Source organism: Silurus aristotelis (assembly GCF_946808225.1).
Source record: "Silurus aristotelis genome assembly, chromosome: 21".
In the NCBI taxonomy this organism is placed as follows: Eukaryota; Metazoa; Chordata; class Actinopteri; order Siluriformes; family Siluridae; genus Silurus; species Silurus aristotelis.
Genome location: NC_139594.1, coordinates 10134278 through 10149578, shown reverse-complemented (window position 1 = coordinate 10149578; position 15301 = coordinate 10134278). Strand labels below are relative to the sequence as shown.

General features: G+C 36.8%; 1 protein-coding gene across 2 annotated transcripts; it reads left to right on the top strand.

Annotated features, from left to right (window-relative positions):
* Positions 1–562: 562 nt before the first annotated feature.
* grinaa (glutamate receptor, ionotropic, N-methyl D-aspartate-associated protein 1a (glutamate binding)) lies at positions 563–14499 on the top strand. 2 transcript variants are annotated; one of them, XM_083523290.1, is made up of 7 exons: positions 563–896; positions 7765–8130; positions 9661–9779; positions 9897–10097; positions 10463–10591; positions 10776–10919; positions 12575–14499. In XM_083523290.1, the coding sequence occupies exons 2-7, from the start codon at positions 7794–7796 to the stop codon at positions 12722–12724; spliced, it is 1080 nt and encodes a 359-aa protein (XP_083379416.1). In that variant the 5' UTR covers positions 563–896; positions 7765–7793; the 3' UTR covers positions 12725–14499. The 2 variants fall into 2 exon arrangements, with proteins under 2 accessions (XP_083379416.1, XP_083379415.1); XM_083523289.1 differs by lacking the exon at positions 563–896 and adding an exon at positions 1250–1379.
* The last annotated feature ends 802 nt before the right edge of the window (positions 14500–15301 follow it).

The following is a 15301-nucleotide window of genomic DNA, read 5'->3' as shown; positions in this document are numbered from 1 at the left end:
AAAGAAACACACCTTGCTTTGGACACCTTCTTGTTTTCTATTTATGTATACAAGTACACTATTGTTTACGGTTCTCTTTTTTGCACGTTGTACTGTATAACATATTATACAGTAGGTATATTGGTCGGCACGATTTGGTGTATCTGTCCTGCACTGTCTTGTACTGTCTTTTGTCCGCACTGTACTGTTTGTACTCGTTTGCACACGATGCTCTTTATGTGGCTAGGACAACTTAGCTCTGTTTTTTGTTATGTAGCTCTATGCTGTGTGATGTAGCTCTATGTGGTGTTATGTAGCACTAGGGTTCCGGAAAAAACGTCTCATTTCACTGTGTACTGCGTCAGCTATATATTGTATGGTTGGAATGACTATATTGAATTGACTTGAAAAGAAAACCGATGGTCATTCCTGAACTATTTTTGTCCTGGGATGGGCACTCGTTTATTAAATTAAATTACTTTTTTTGGGGGGGTAGATAAATAGTTAAATAGTGGTGTATATACCGTATATTTTTCTTGCACGCAGACACCTTATACCTTTGGAAAATAATATTTACACATAAACATTTTGTATTTGCAAAAAGTAAAGCCAGTGAAGGTATAAGTGTAGGTATAGAATTGTGCACGACAACGAGGTAAATATGTGATGTCCGGAATTGAGCAGTATTGTACTCTGAAGTAGCGGCGCTTTAATGTCACGTGACCCGAGGGATGACGTCAGAGACAATAACATCGTCATCATCAGCAGCAGCAGCAGCATCGGCGCAGTGGGAGGGGGGGAGAGACATCAGAGACAGAGTACAGTGACTGAACCTGATAGCGCACAGACCTCAACAGCAGCTATAATATAATCGGCTTTTACATAGAACAACATTTCTGGGCGTCCCTGTTTATAAGGTGAGTGTTTATAAATGTGTCTTGAATGAATAAGATTAATGTTTAGTTCATTGAAATGAATACAAATAACGTTAGGCATTGGTGTCGGAGATTTAGTCACGCGCTAATAAATAGAAAGCACGCCCAAAACCTTCATGGAGGGTTATGACGTCATAGTTGTTTGTTTGTTGTGTTGTTCGCTACAATGTCGTATCACGGTGCGGTGGCACGCGGCCATCTCGAGCCTCTGCGTTCGCAACGCGATCAGCTGATGCGGGATGATGACGAGGAGGATGATAGTGCGCGCGCTCTGGAGCGGAATTCCAAACTGCGCCATGTCGGATATGTAGTGTACTAAAAAAAAGGGCGTAGAAGCCATGTGTAGGCAGCGATGGGGGATATTCGGGGATTTGTATTAAATCCTAATGACAGCAGGCCAGGGGATTATTTTCCTCTCAAGAGTGCTGTGGGGCTTTACTCTATAGCATGTAAATGAGATGGACAGTAAATAAGTTAAAATGGATCCTTTAGTAAACACCAAAACGCAGTGATCAGACTTTTAATCTTATTTAATATGGCTTCAGCTACAGTAGTCATTAACATGCATACATAAATACAGCTATCAGTTACTTACTACTGACATTCACTAATAATGATGGCGTACCTTGTCATTAGTTAGTGTGATGTATTTAATCAGCTAAATACATCAAAATGAAAGGTCTGCTCATATATACGGCTTTGGTTAAAGCCAGTCCTGATAAATGAGCTTTAAAAAGCTGATAGAATATCAATATGTTAGAGCTTTTTTACTAACACTGCCATCACCCACCTTGCTTGTCATTGTTTGTGCCAGCTCATGAAATTGCTTAAACTCGTACGTTCTGGTACATTCTGCTGCATCATACTCCGGTTCATTTGCTCTGCCAGGAACTAAAACAAAATCAGCATCTGTCTTGTTTTATGTTCTTAATGTGACCTTAAAGCATGGAAATAGTGCTTGGTGTATCAGTGACTGGATTTGTATATTCATGAGTGAAACTGAATCTTAATATATTGATGTATGCATTCGTTTGTGTGTGTGTGTGTGTGTGTGTGTGTGTGTGTGTGTGTGTGTGTGTGTGTGTATGCGTGTGTGTCTTCAGCATGGGTCAAGACTTAGAAATGAAGCAGCTGTTTCTATTTTTCAATCTTCTCATATGAAACCTTAATGTTAACCACCACTTCTGTAGTGTTTGTGTGATTACCAGAAACAAGAATTGTGTTTTCTATACACATTATTGTACAGGAAACAAGTCAGATCTGTGAAGCATGTACAACATCCCTGTGACTTGTTCTAAGTCAGGGGTCACCAACATGGTGCCCGCAAGGACCACATGAGTAGCCTGCGGGCTCTTTCTAAAAATAGCTCACCATAGCGCCACTTACCAGTTATATATAGTTATAGAAGTTTATATATGTTATTTACATAAAGTTTTGCATATTGATATTTATCTGTTTCCTACCTTGTTAAATCATTGTTGATCATTATTGTGAGAAATCATTAACATGATCAGTGTCTTTACATAGATGAATATCATTAATTAATAATAATATATAATTAAAAGTAAATTGAGCAAATTTGTAATTTCAGAAGTGTGTATTAAACTGGTAGCCCTTCACATTAATCAGCACCCAAGAAGTAGCTCTCAGTTTTCAAAAGGTTGGGGTCACCTAAGTTCTAAGTTATTTCTAAATGATGTCTTTAAGTCTGGGAAATTGATCTCTTAAATAATAGGAATACTTTTATATAGAAGAACATTAGTGCTCATGAATTATTAAACTAATCACCAGGGATGACAGGAAGGAAAATCTTTTGTACAGCAGACCTTAAATATCCAATAAGTGATTTTGTGTGTTTTTTATCCATTTTTCCATCACAGATAACGATCTCTGTTTTTTATTCATCATAATCACACATATACATAAAAATCAAGCAGATGGACCCTGAAAGCCAGAGATGTATGAGACATAGGAATAAGCCTTAAGCTGAATCTAAACCCAGAATCAGCTAATACTCAGTTTTGCACACAGCATTGCAATGGCAAGACTCTAATCTTGTCAGCAGTGACTGGATACAGGTGTGCTCACCACTGTGAACTGGTGCTGCTCCAATGGTTGTGTATCTTGTTTCACAATACTGATTAGCTGACTATCAGAGATATAGTTATTCTGAAAACATATACAATAACAAATAAATTACTAAACGGCATAAAAACCTTTGATATGAATAATCTTTTTGATTTGGAAAAGGTTTTACACTATAAGTTGAAATAATTAAAAAAGTTCTGTGAGGATTGGTCACTCATAAGCCCAATTATATTTATTACCCAGCAGTGCTCTAGCTTTTTATAAATGAGATTTCTGGTTCACAAATTACATAACAGATGCAAATGGCATTGGTGTGACTGCATAAAGTGGATGTCATGTAAATACTGTATATTTTTGTTTATTAGGTTTTAGGTCACAGCCAGTTGCTTTGCATGTTTTTGTACTGCTGTTGATTTACATGCCTGTTTGGAATAGATGTAACCAGATGAACGGGATGATGATTGTTAATACAATTGTATAAAGTACTTTTGCGCACAGCCACCAGATATTTGTGTTTCATGGAGGAAGTACAGAAATGCTTGGCTGAGCTCTGTCCTGAGCCAACAGACCAATTTGTCTCAAATATGTCTCAGTATCCAATCACAGTCTCTGTACAAGCTAGACAAGGTAGGGCTCAGGCCTTTTCTCCTTTCCTGACTTCACTTTTCCTGTTAGTATGAACCACTCAGTTCGAAGGGGAACAGTACCACATCCAGAAACCAGAATTAATGGATGCCATTACTGCCTTCTGGCACCTGATTTTTCTTTGGACATACACACACAACCTTCTTCTTAGTCCCCCTTATGAACATTCATCCCTGTCACTTCTTGTCTATTAATTCTTTAATAATAATGCCATTTGGATTTATGGTATTATATTCTGTCTTTGTTTCATAATTATAACAATCTCCACTCTTCTGGGAAGGTTTTCCACTAGATTTTGGCGCACGGCTGGAGGATTTGTGCGTATTTGCTAATATGAGCACTATTCAGGTCGGGTGCTGATGTTGCATGAGTAGTATAAGTGTGCTGGTTAGGTGATTACTAAGATTTGGCCAATCTGCCAGTTAGATATCACAAACAACTTGCCTCAAAAGCAGTATTTACTAATCTCGCAATGTACTGATGTATTAGGACCCATATATAAGCTAATACATGACAATCAGTGGAACTCACCTTTCCCACACCTCAGCTCTTGAGTCTGTTCCATGATTTTTCAGTGCAGAAATTATGGGCCTCTGTATATAGCACAAACTACCATACATGAAAGGCTACTGTGCCACAGGGAATCAGTCAGTCAGGGCGCAAAATGTTTAGTGTGACTAAGCTGTATTCTGGAAAAATATTGATTCTCTTGTGACATATTAATGAATATTTTAAACATTAGACAGTTAAAGAATGATTAGACAATAAAAAGCACCAACCTGTTTGAGAAGAATGCTATCGCACAACTGGGGTCTGCATTTCCTCACAGCTGGGATCAGTATTTTTGAATTAGTTTTTCATGTCAATTCTTAGCTGTAGAACTGAAGATTACTGAGCCTTATCAACACAGTACCTGTATATGTGTATGTGAGTGTGTGACAGCATGACAGAGGGGTAATGGTGTAGAAAGCTTGTGCTGTCATCAGTCTGAAAAAGCTGTGTTCATTGTGACAACAGTTTATTTATTCACACCATTTCTGTTTCTTATTTAACATCTTTACAACAATAAAATGAGTAAGAAAACAGTTTTACTTCTGATTTCTGAGATAGCTAGATTCAATGACCAAGTCTTTGGCTAGACCACGTTTTCTTTCATAGAGAATTTTTGACATTAATGTGAAAAAGTGTCCAAGCATTAAAGAATACAGGTCAGTCAGCTTAGTATTATTTGTAAATCATCTCATATTCAAGTCTAAAACTGGATATGATTTGTTTGATGTCTGATGTTGATGAAAAATAATTAACCTAATAGTGTAAATGTAAAGACTCTTTAACCTAATTTGAGTACCTCATCCAAAAGTGAAATTGGGTACTTTTTCTTGTGTAAAATTCAGTCTTCAGCAGGCTGTGTGGAATTGAGAATCACAGTGGAATTTCAGTGTGTCATGTGAATTTGAATAAAGACTTTAGAAAGCAGGAGTCTGCACACAGCCAGTCACTGGACATAGTTTTGAATGAAAGTGAAGCATTCCACATGGGATTTGGCATTAAATAGATTTGGGGCATTGTTGCTTAATACTGCTTTTCTCTATTTACCGAATGTGACATAAAAAGAGACTATTACTGAGGCATGGTGATGAATTGATTTACCACACACAGCAGTACTGTACTTCGTCAAATGACTAAGGAAAAAAAGTTTGGATTCTTTTTAACCCTAACAATAAATAATCCATGTTGTTAACCAGTTGCAAGTCACACTGCATTAAGTCATTTATTTTAGTTTCCATAGCTACCTTTCTTCCCCTTTCAATTAGCCTCGAAAACCTTGTTTTTGGGAACTCTATATTTACACCTACGAGTTTTTTGTCTTCCTGCCTTGTTTGAGACAATTTGCTGATGCTTTATGATGGTTTTACCAGTTATCAGAGGCATTCACAGACATATTCATATTAGTCTTCTTGTCATAAAAACCACCATCGTACTGGTCCCTACTATTTCCACAATCTCATGTTTGAACATCTAACATTCCATGTAACTAAGCGATATTGTTTTAACCTATATTGTTTTAACCTGTAGTGTTTTGAGTGAATGTCCCATTTTTCATTTGTTCCTGCCCGTGTGCCAGAGTAAACCCTCCTTCATTTTGCATACCACTTTAACAGCTCCCCCGACTTTGCCTACACTCTGGCATTACACACGGAGTGGAAGAACACACTATGCAAGAATATTATTTTCCAACTACAATTTAGCATTTAATACTAGAAATTCTACCAAGATACAGGACCTGGGTCTGGACAGCCATCTGTGCATTTAAATACAAATAGAAAACTTTTTTGACATTGGCTAGAGAGTGATACATTTTGATGCATCTTTCTCACTCACGCTCAGTAAAGGAACTCCTCAAGGCTGCATGCACAGAACCCTTCTGTACTTTCTGCTTACACATGGCTGTTTAGCATACCCAGCTCAAATAACATCCTTAAATTTACTAATGACATCGCCGTCCGTTTCACTTCTAATGAAACAGAGTTTACAGAGAAGAGGCCAGAGCCCTGGCTACTTGGTGCTCAAACAAAAGTGTTTCCCTGAATGTCAGTAAAACAAAGGAGATGATTTTTAAATGTGACATCAAATGGTCCATCAACATTCACAAATCTGTACTTTCTGCAAAGTCTTCTGGAATGACACCTGGACACTCTTGCATCATTGCACCATTGAGAGCACTCAATGGTGCATGAAAGTGGCTGCATTTTCTAGCCGCTGCATCAAAAACTGGTATGCTAACTCTTCAAAATGATCAAATTGGCTCATCATCAGCAAACAATGCCTGATACCAAATTGATGATATAGAATATGTTTAGTCATGTCATGCAGGCCAGTTGATCTTTTAACAGCTTCTACCTGGCAGGCACTACACAAGCATCTGGGGCACAAATAAACTAAATAAGTTATTGAATAAGTCATCAGACACAACCAGTTAGTAGCTATAATATATATATATATATATATATATATATATATATATATATATATATATATATATATATATATATATATATATATATATATATATGAGTGTATATTTTGTGTACTTCTGTGATGTTTGAACATCCGAAACTTGTGTTATTTTTTGCTGAGGATTTCTTGCCAGTGTATTTATTGCATTTGTATATTTTATTTAGTAAATGTTATGTGCTAATAGTGTACATGTTCAGTATTTGTCACTGGAACTACTATAGGAATTTCACTGTGGAGATTTATGTCCAGTTTTTGTCTATTTTATAAAAAAAAAAAATTCCAACAGTGCAATTACAAATAACAACTATCTTTTTTGATTCAAACAAAAGTCTTCACCCATTCTTTGTTTGAGATTGAGATACAGGTATCAGCATTATGACATTTCTGAGGCTTTGAAAACCTCACTGGCAGTATTGTTATGGGAAGGACAGTTTACAATGTAATTGCAGGTTCCAAGTAGTTAAATAGTTTAAGAATGGCCATGTGACATAGGAGTATCACTTAATAACATGAAAAACTCATGTGGCAGCTTTGATGTTTAGTCTATTCTGCATGACTCATAGTAATTAGGACCGATGTATCTTTAAAATCATGGTCTCAAGTATTTTTGCTTTATAAATGCTACTTATACTGCAGCCTTGGAGTTGTACAACTAAAGTCAGATTTTGCTTGTAAGCTGCTGGTAAATCCCTCCTCAAATACTGTTTTAGGGAGATGGCACAGGTCCCTTAAATAACTTAACGTAATACCCTCCAGGAGCGTCTTTGCCAATGTAATCCTTCTTTCTGAAATTTATTATTAGTAGCCGTTGTTATTGCAGATCATAAGTCACTAACTTGTTTGCCTTTACTATGTGTTTTGGAAGCACAGCTGAATGACCAAAGTGGGCAATGGACCTTTGGGATTAATGGCATAGTTGAATGCCGAGCTCTTAATTTGATTATTGACTGTCAGCTGGTCTTATGTCAGCAGAAATGGTAGAATTGAGTCATTGCTGATTCTTTACTTAATTTGGTTCATTTGTTGTAAGTTAAAACACAGCAATACTCACTCTAATTTATTAAAACTGCATTTTGGCACATTACCTTGTTTCTTACAGGTAGCAAGATCAGAGTGAGGAACAAAGACATGTCACAAGAGAAAACTGGCTACCCTATAATAGGGGAGAACAAACCTCTTCAAAATAATGTTTATGGGACACCCCAGCCTGATGCATTTGGGATGCCTCCACCTAACTACAGCCAGGCTCCTGGAGGACTCTCTTACCCAGCACCAGGACCCTATGGCCAGCCAGGTATTCCCCAAGGTGCACCAGGGTTTGCTCCAGGACCATACCCTCAGATGCCCTTCCCACAAATGCCATGCCCTCAAGGCCCATATCCACAGGGGCCATATCCTCAGGGCCCATATGCTCAGGGCCCCTACCATGGAACAGGACAGCCTGGTTTTGATGGAGAGCCCAATGGTAAGTATATTGTACTAAAATGATTTACAAGAAATCATATTCTGGGTTTTCTATTTAGTGTTAATTTTATACACCGCTGTTTTATAGTGTTATACGTTGTTGACAGATTTGATCTCATTTTTTGTCAAAAATATTTTGGTCAAAAATACAGATCATTGGCATGATAATTACATTTTGAAAATGTAATTATTTGCAAGCAACAAACACTACCTTCTCACCAGTAGGGATGCTAGCATTCCACTACAAAGCATGAGGGCCTGAATGATGCTAGATAACCTAATTGTGATAGACGGAGTTTGAAACTATAAAAAGGTACTTTCACTGAAGCTGCAGCTATCAAATACTTTTAATAATCAAGTATTCTACCAATTATTCCATCGATTAATCAAGTAATCGGATAAGAAGAACTTTTTCTTTATTAAAGAGCAATACAATACTAAAAATATAAGAGAAAATAAAACAGGTCTCTTAAAATGATCAAGTAGTCATTTAATCATTTATTTCCTTTTAAGAAAAATTTAATTTTTTATTGCTAAAATTGCATACAAGAATATCTGTGAAACTAAACCAATTCAGTGCATTTAATTGTCATATTACATCAAAATGAAATACAAATATCTAAAATAAAAAAATCATTAAAAAAAAAAAATCTATTTTAAATGACTCTAAAAAAGGTACACGCAAAAAGGTATTTTTTTGTATTCAAATTACTCAAATTACTTGAGGAATCGTTTCAGCCCTGATTTTCACTCCTAAAAGTTACAATGATCCAATGTGAAAAAAAGAGATTTAAGACTCCTCTTGGCTTTTTTTTTTTTACATTCTTTATGCAATCTAAGGTGAAATGCTGGCAGGATAGACATTCTACATAACTGGCAGATCCATTTTTATCAGGATAACAATTATATAAATAGCCTGTAGGGAACACGTATGTCGGGATTCCCGCCTTGCCATGGCAAATATACAGGAAGCACAAGCATGTTTCTTAAGAGATAAAAAATAAATGCAGTTTAGTTTTTGCTAAAGAGGAACTATCCTTCACAATAATTTGGATAATAAATAAATAAATACAAAGTGGCATTTTCAAAACTTGGTACCGGACTACCTGAAGACATGTTCTGCCAGTCCTTAATTGCAGGTGTTAATATTGTCTTAAGTTCATGTTAGTTTATGAGTTGTTTTGGTGTCTTTTTTTTTTTTCCAGCAAATGAAATGCAGTTCAGTGAGATTCAGGTCATGTGACCGAACATTACAACAGTGGTCCCCAGGCCGATTGGTACCGGGCTGCACAGAAAGAATACATAACTTACATTATTTCAGTTTTAAAGGAGTTTTAAGGATGAATGTCTCTACAAATTCTATTTAACAAAATATGTCTCTGGCAAAAACACTATACAGTGCCTTCAAGGTTCAAGATTTATAATTATACATTTTTTGAGAATGTCATTTCAGCTGTTGGATTTCCATGGTATATTGTCATACAGTAAGTGAACTTCATTTTTACTCTTTACTTGCTCTTTACTTGGGCAGCTGCGATTGGCAGTCCGGGGTATCACAGTGGAGACGGGCCTCCTTCATACTATGACAATGAGGAGTTTGCTAACTCAGGCTGGGAGGACAAAACTGTTCGCCAAGCCTTCATCAGGAAGGTGAGATTCCATAACTGAATTGTTCAGGTCTATCCTAACTCTTGAATTGCAGAAGCAGTATTTTTTGATAATTGACAATGACTTTCTTTGACGTCTGTGCTTCACTATCATTTCCAGGTGTTCATGGTTTTAACCATACAGCTGACGGTGACATTCTCCTTCGTTGCCATCTTCACCTTCTCAGAGGACGTGAAGCTCTTTGTTCAGCAATATCGGTGGACATACTATGTGTCCTATGCAGTCTTCTTCGTGTCTCTCATTCTGCTCAGCTGCTGTGGAGAATTCCGACGCAAACACCCATGGAATCTTGTGGCTTTGGTAGGGATGCATTGGATCTCAGCCTGATCATGCTAGCTTAAGTAAATATAATCCACATGCAGTATAGAATCTCTTCCCTGGAATGCAATGTAGCACTATTGAGTTTCAGGTACACTTATTGTCCAGTTTATTAGGAAACACCTGTACACTTATTTTTGCAGTTATACACACAATCATAGTGTTAAAAGTGTTAGTGTAGAAGCTCAGTGCTTAACATAATACAGATACAAATAAAGAAATTTGGTTTACATCAAACATTAGTATGATGGAAAATGTGTTTTTATTGAGTGTATAAATACTGTATAACTATCTAAATCAAAACTATAAAATCTCTCTCTCTCTCCCTCTATCTCTTTCTCTCTCAGTCTATTCTGACTCTCAGCCTGTCCTATATGGTGGGAATGATTGCCAGCTTTTATGACACAGACACAGTCATCATGGCAGTAGGCATCACAGTAGTAGTGTGCTTCACCGTGGTGCTGTTCTCTCTTCAGGTCAGCCTGCTGCTTGTGTTTTTTCCCCTTGACAGCCCAGCGGCTCTGTAGAAACCGATTCTTGCTAAAAAAAATGTTAACTTCCTTTCTTCTGTGTAGACACTGTGGTTTTATATGCATATTCAGAAATTCATCCCATCTTTGATCACCTACCTATGCTCTCTTCTCCCTGTACCACTTCTAGAGCAAGTACGATTTTACTTCCTGCCGGGGCGTGCTATTTGTTTGCCTCATCGTGCTCCTCCTTTTCTCCATCCTCTGCATCTTTATCCGTAACAAGATACTGCACATTGTCTACGCCTCCCTGGGGGCTCTGCTATTCACCTGCGTAAGTCATAATAGGCATTGACAAATATGCATCCTTTTTGCAAATGTATGTTTATTATTAGTGAAACAAAACTCAACATAGAGAATGAAGACAAAATATCCTTGTAAATGTTTTAAAGTAATTATGGTGTTTTAAATTATGTAAATCATCAGGACACAAAACATAACTTTTGCCATGTTTCCACACGGACAGGTTTAATTGACGGATTTTGGTGCTTTGGCGCATCAGTAAAACAAATGTTTAGTAATTAAAAACAAGGGTTTTTTTTCTTTTTTTCTGAGTAAAGAAAGGACATTTAGAATAAATGTGTCAGGCTGCAGACGCGGAAGCCGATATAGTCCGATCATTGTCCTTTTATTTCAACAACCGTACAACACAAAAACACTCATAAGCCGTTGAAAACAACAAACAAAGACATCCGCTCGATACGCGTTGTCCGCTATGAGTTCGAATGTCCCAAGCATAATCCATAAAGCCTTCGGCAATGAGTAATCCAAGTCGGAAGTGGAATCCGCATATACAGCCGGCGGTCGAGCAGCCACGCGATTGTCCAGCTTGACAATATATGACAATATAACGACCGACAGCCTGTGACTCAAGAATGTGAGTTTATGTAGTCTGATCTTTCATGAGCCACAGCTGTCGGTAATCTTGGGAAGCAGCGTGACTGCTATCGAGGGGGGCTTGGCAGGGTGGATCTCTGACAGCTACAGACGGGGGCGTGGCAGGGTGAATCCCTGACAGCTACAGAGGGGGGCGTGGCAGGGTGAATCCCTGACAAAATGTGTGTTGCTTTGTAGGTTTAAATTTTGCCTCTTTTATATTTATTTATATTTTTATCAAAGATGGTCAAAAAGAAATGCTCACTGCTTCATTTACTAAATAAATTAGTTTTAACGCATATTGTATATAATTAATTACTTATTAATAAGACTTGCAATTGGGTCAGTTTGTAAAATCTAATATTTGTTCCAATTTGGACAGTGTACTTAAATTTTAATGTGCTTTATTAATGTTTCTATGATAGTGGCTCATTCATACAGATGTGTATGTTGAACTTTTCACATAATCAAAGGCTATTAATAAATAAATGCAAAAAAATGTCTTCTTGTTTTATAAATTAAAATGCAAAATTACTGATATGGAAAAGTTTTTTATTAGAAGATTTCTATATAACATTTATGGAAGGGGGTTCAGGTGTCAGTTATAGTTATGATAATTATTTAAAAAGATTGTAATAGCTGCTACATAATCGGTGATAAGAACTAACTAAAGCATGAGGTGTCATTGATTAATATATAAAAACCAAATAATTTAATAAATTACCATTTGAAAAAAATAAAAATTAAGAGGTGCATGTTTTTAACTGAATTTTATTTTTGTAGAATTATTTTACATTAATGGACATTGTTATTAACTGTTCATTGATGGAGGCTTGAGTTCATAGTTGTTCTTCACAACTTGAGGTTCTCTAAGGAACTGCAATATTTATAGTATCTCTGTGATCTATCATCTAGAGTAGTTTCATTGTGATCTTTAGGCTGTCCATGTGCAGCTATGATTAGCAGCAGTGGTTAAATTGATGTTTATGTTTGAGTGGTTGAGTTATGTTTATGAGTAGATGCAGCAACTAATATTTGTTTGTCTTTTCTCAGTTCCTGGCTGTAGACACTCAGCTTCTCCTAGGCAACAAGAAGATGGCACTAAGCCCAGAAGAGTACATCTTTGCTGCTCTCAACCTCTACACTGATATCATCAACATCTTTATCTATCTCCTGGCCATCGTGGGCCGCTCCCGGGAATGAGCAAAAATACATCAGTAAAAATAATTATTAAGATAACCACCACACACACGGTGATTACATTGCACTCGTTCTCATTTTGTCTCTCAGTGTGTGTAAACCCTTTCTTCCATTATACACTTGGGTGTAGCAGATATGCAGGGTGGTCAGACCAAAAGCTCTATGCATCCAGCAGGCCTGGCATGGATCACAGCAAAAGGAAGGGCATATTTATAAAAGTTATTTATTTAAAAATCCACCACATCGTCTGCTTGCTTGACCCCGAAATGGCTTTTGCGCATTTGGAAAAGGGATGCAACGTAGTATGACTCATAAACAGCATGAGCAAACATCGCTCCTCCCCTGACTCCGGCAAGCTTGGCACTCTGCCTGATAATGCTAACACTGCATTAACAGAGAGAAAGAAAGGCAGGAAGTTGGCAGAGGGAGCATTGCTATATTTTGTAGACAAACAAAAAATCTAAATGGGAAGCTAAATCAGTCATCATCTTTTAATTCCGGTTCACTCTGACCAGTCAAAGTGCTGGTAAAGTCTGCATGGTAAAACAAACCAGCGAAGAAAGACAAACCCACACATCAGTCCCCTAATAGCTGCTCATTATATAGCTATAAATCTGAAGTTTTTCCACTCAACTTAGAGCATGTCCATATAAATGGCTGTGCTGCAGCACAGAGAAACATCACCTTTTAGGAGGCACAAACCTATTAAACACTCTGGAACATCACTTATTACTAACCGCATTCTAACACATCTGTACATATATTCATACATAATGATAACTTATATTTATTTATTTTTATTCATTTATTTTCAAAATAAATGACAGTTTAGTTGTGATGTTTGTATCATTTGAAAGTGTGCACACTGAAAGTGCTGTTAGCATCATAAGATCGTGATTTATTCCTCTTTTTCCTCATTTAATTTTTTGTTGTGATCTGAAATGTATTATCTATTTAAACATTTGTGTTTCTTTATTTTAACTAGCATGAAACGCTTGCATGCTGAAATTTCTTAATTTTTTCTTTGGGAAGTGTGAGTGTAAATTCGCAGCATTTTTTTTTTTTTTTTTTTTATTTTTTTTTTTATAAATTGTTTATTACAGGTTACTGTAGACTACAGGACTGTAGATGGTGTGCTTGCTTGCTTCTCTGATAGGGCTCTAGTTGTGCAAACTTCTTTACCACAGACCAGCATATTGTGAGACATTTAGGATCATTTCCAGCTAATCCATCCTGTCATGGATGACCAAGGCCAAAACACGGTCCCAGATCAGTACTTACTGTTGACAGGTTGATCAGTGTAATGCAGTTGACTTAACATTAGAGCCGCTCAGTTGTGTTGTCCACCGCATATAAAGAAGTACAATCTTTTAGTGGAAAACTGCAAAATGTCATCAAATTTTGTAAACTACAACTAACATTAGGACAAGATCTTAAAAAAATAGTAAAATCTGTAAACATGTACACAGATGAGTAATTTCCTAATATGCTCATTTAATTCGTGGCTTGAATGTGATTGAATAAAATGTCCTCTATCTTGTCTCATATTAAATGTAATAGTTGCACGCGCCTTCCCTAGTTTGCATGTAGACACCTCGCACCCTGGACTAGTAAAAGATGTTTGGAGAAAATATTCAAATATCAATTTTAATGTACTGCAGCCCTGTTTTCTCATTCGATGAACAGTTTTGTGTTTGTAACTGACTCATGTTTAAGTGTACTTGGCTTTGTAGTTCTCTTTTCACTCTACATTTGCATTAAACTGAAGTTGGACTGTATCCTTTTAACTGACTGCTTGTATTTCATTAAAAGGGGTCAATCAGAGATGAAAAATCATGTCTTGGTTGCTTTTCCTTGTAAGCTATACATTAGTAGGAGATTAAGGGAAGCAAAGTTTTGTTATGCATTCGTTAGAATCATTAATGCTGTAAGAGAGTGTAGAATAATATTATTATTATTCATGTAAATTAGAATTGGTGTATATAAAAATATTAGCTGTGGATTTTCACCTACTGCCCTGTCATTTGTTCCACAGTGGATGGTTTATCAGCATCAGTACTAGGTGATTTGCAAACTATAACTATATACTGTACTATGACTCTCTTTTTATTTTAGCTCTATAACTGTTGGGCCCCTATTGGGCAGCAGAACTCTTGATCCAGCCTTCTTCTTTAATAAGGCTGATGTGCCTGGTACTCATACGAACACAAAACATAATTGTCTGTGATGTGCTGAGAAAAATCCAGCACCAGAATAATATCTTCTCATCTGTGTTTAATTTCTGCTAATGGATGAAGTACAGAGGGCTAATCAATTGTGCAAACTGTCCATAGCAACATGTATATATTGTGGCACAGAAAGAGAAAGGAAAGAGTCATGCAAAAGAATGTGCAAAAATATCTGGAATTGTAATCCATTTCATCACACCACAGTCACTTGAACACACTGACAACATGTGCCACAGCGTTAATAAATAGATAAGTTCATCCATCAGTCAGCCTGCCACGGGTCTTCATTTTTCAGGAGTTTTCTGGGATCAGGAATGACTCAGGCTTAGGTTCTCACAAGATGCAAACTTGA

What these genes read in the sequence shown, in the direction of transcription:
- grinaa (XM_083523289.1), top strand. An exon ending in GCCAAGCCTTCATCAGGAAG is followed by an intron (nt 9,780 to 9,896) that starts GTGAGATTCCAT and finishes TATCATTTCCAG; the next exon opens with GTGTTCATGGTTTTAACCAT. An exon ending in GGGCTCTGCTATTCACCTGC is followed by an intron (nt 10,920 to 12,574) that starts GTAAGTCATAAT and finishes GTCTTTTCTCAG; the next exon opens with TTCCTGGCTGTAGACACTCA.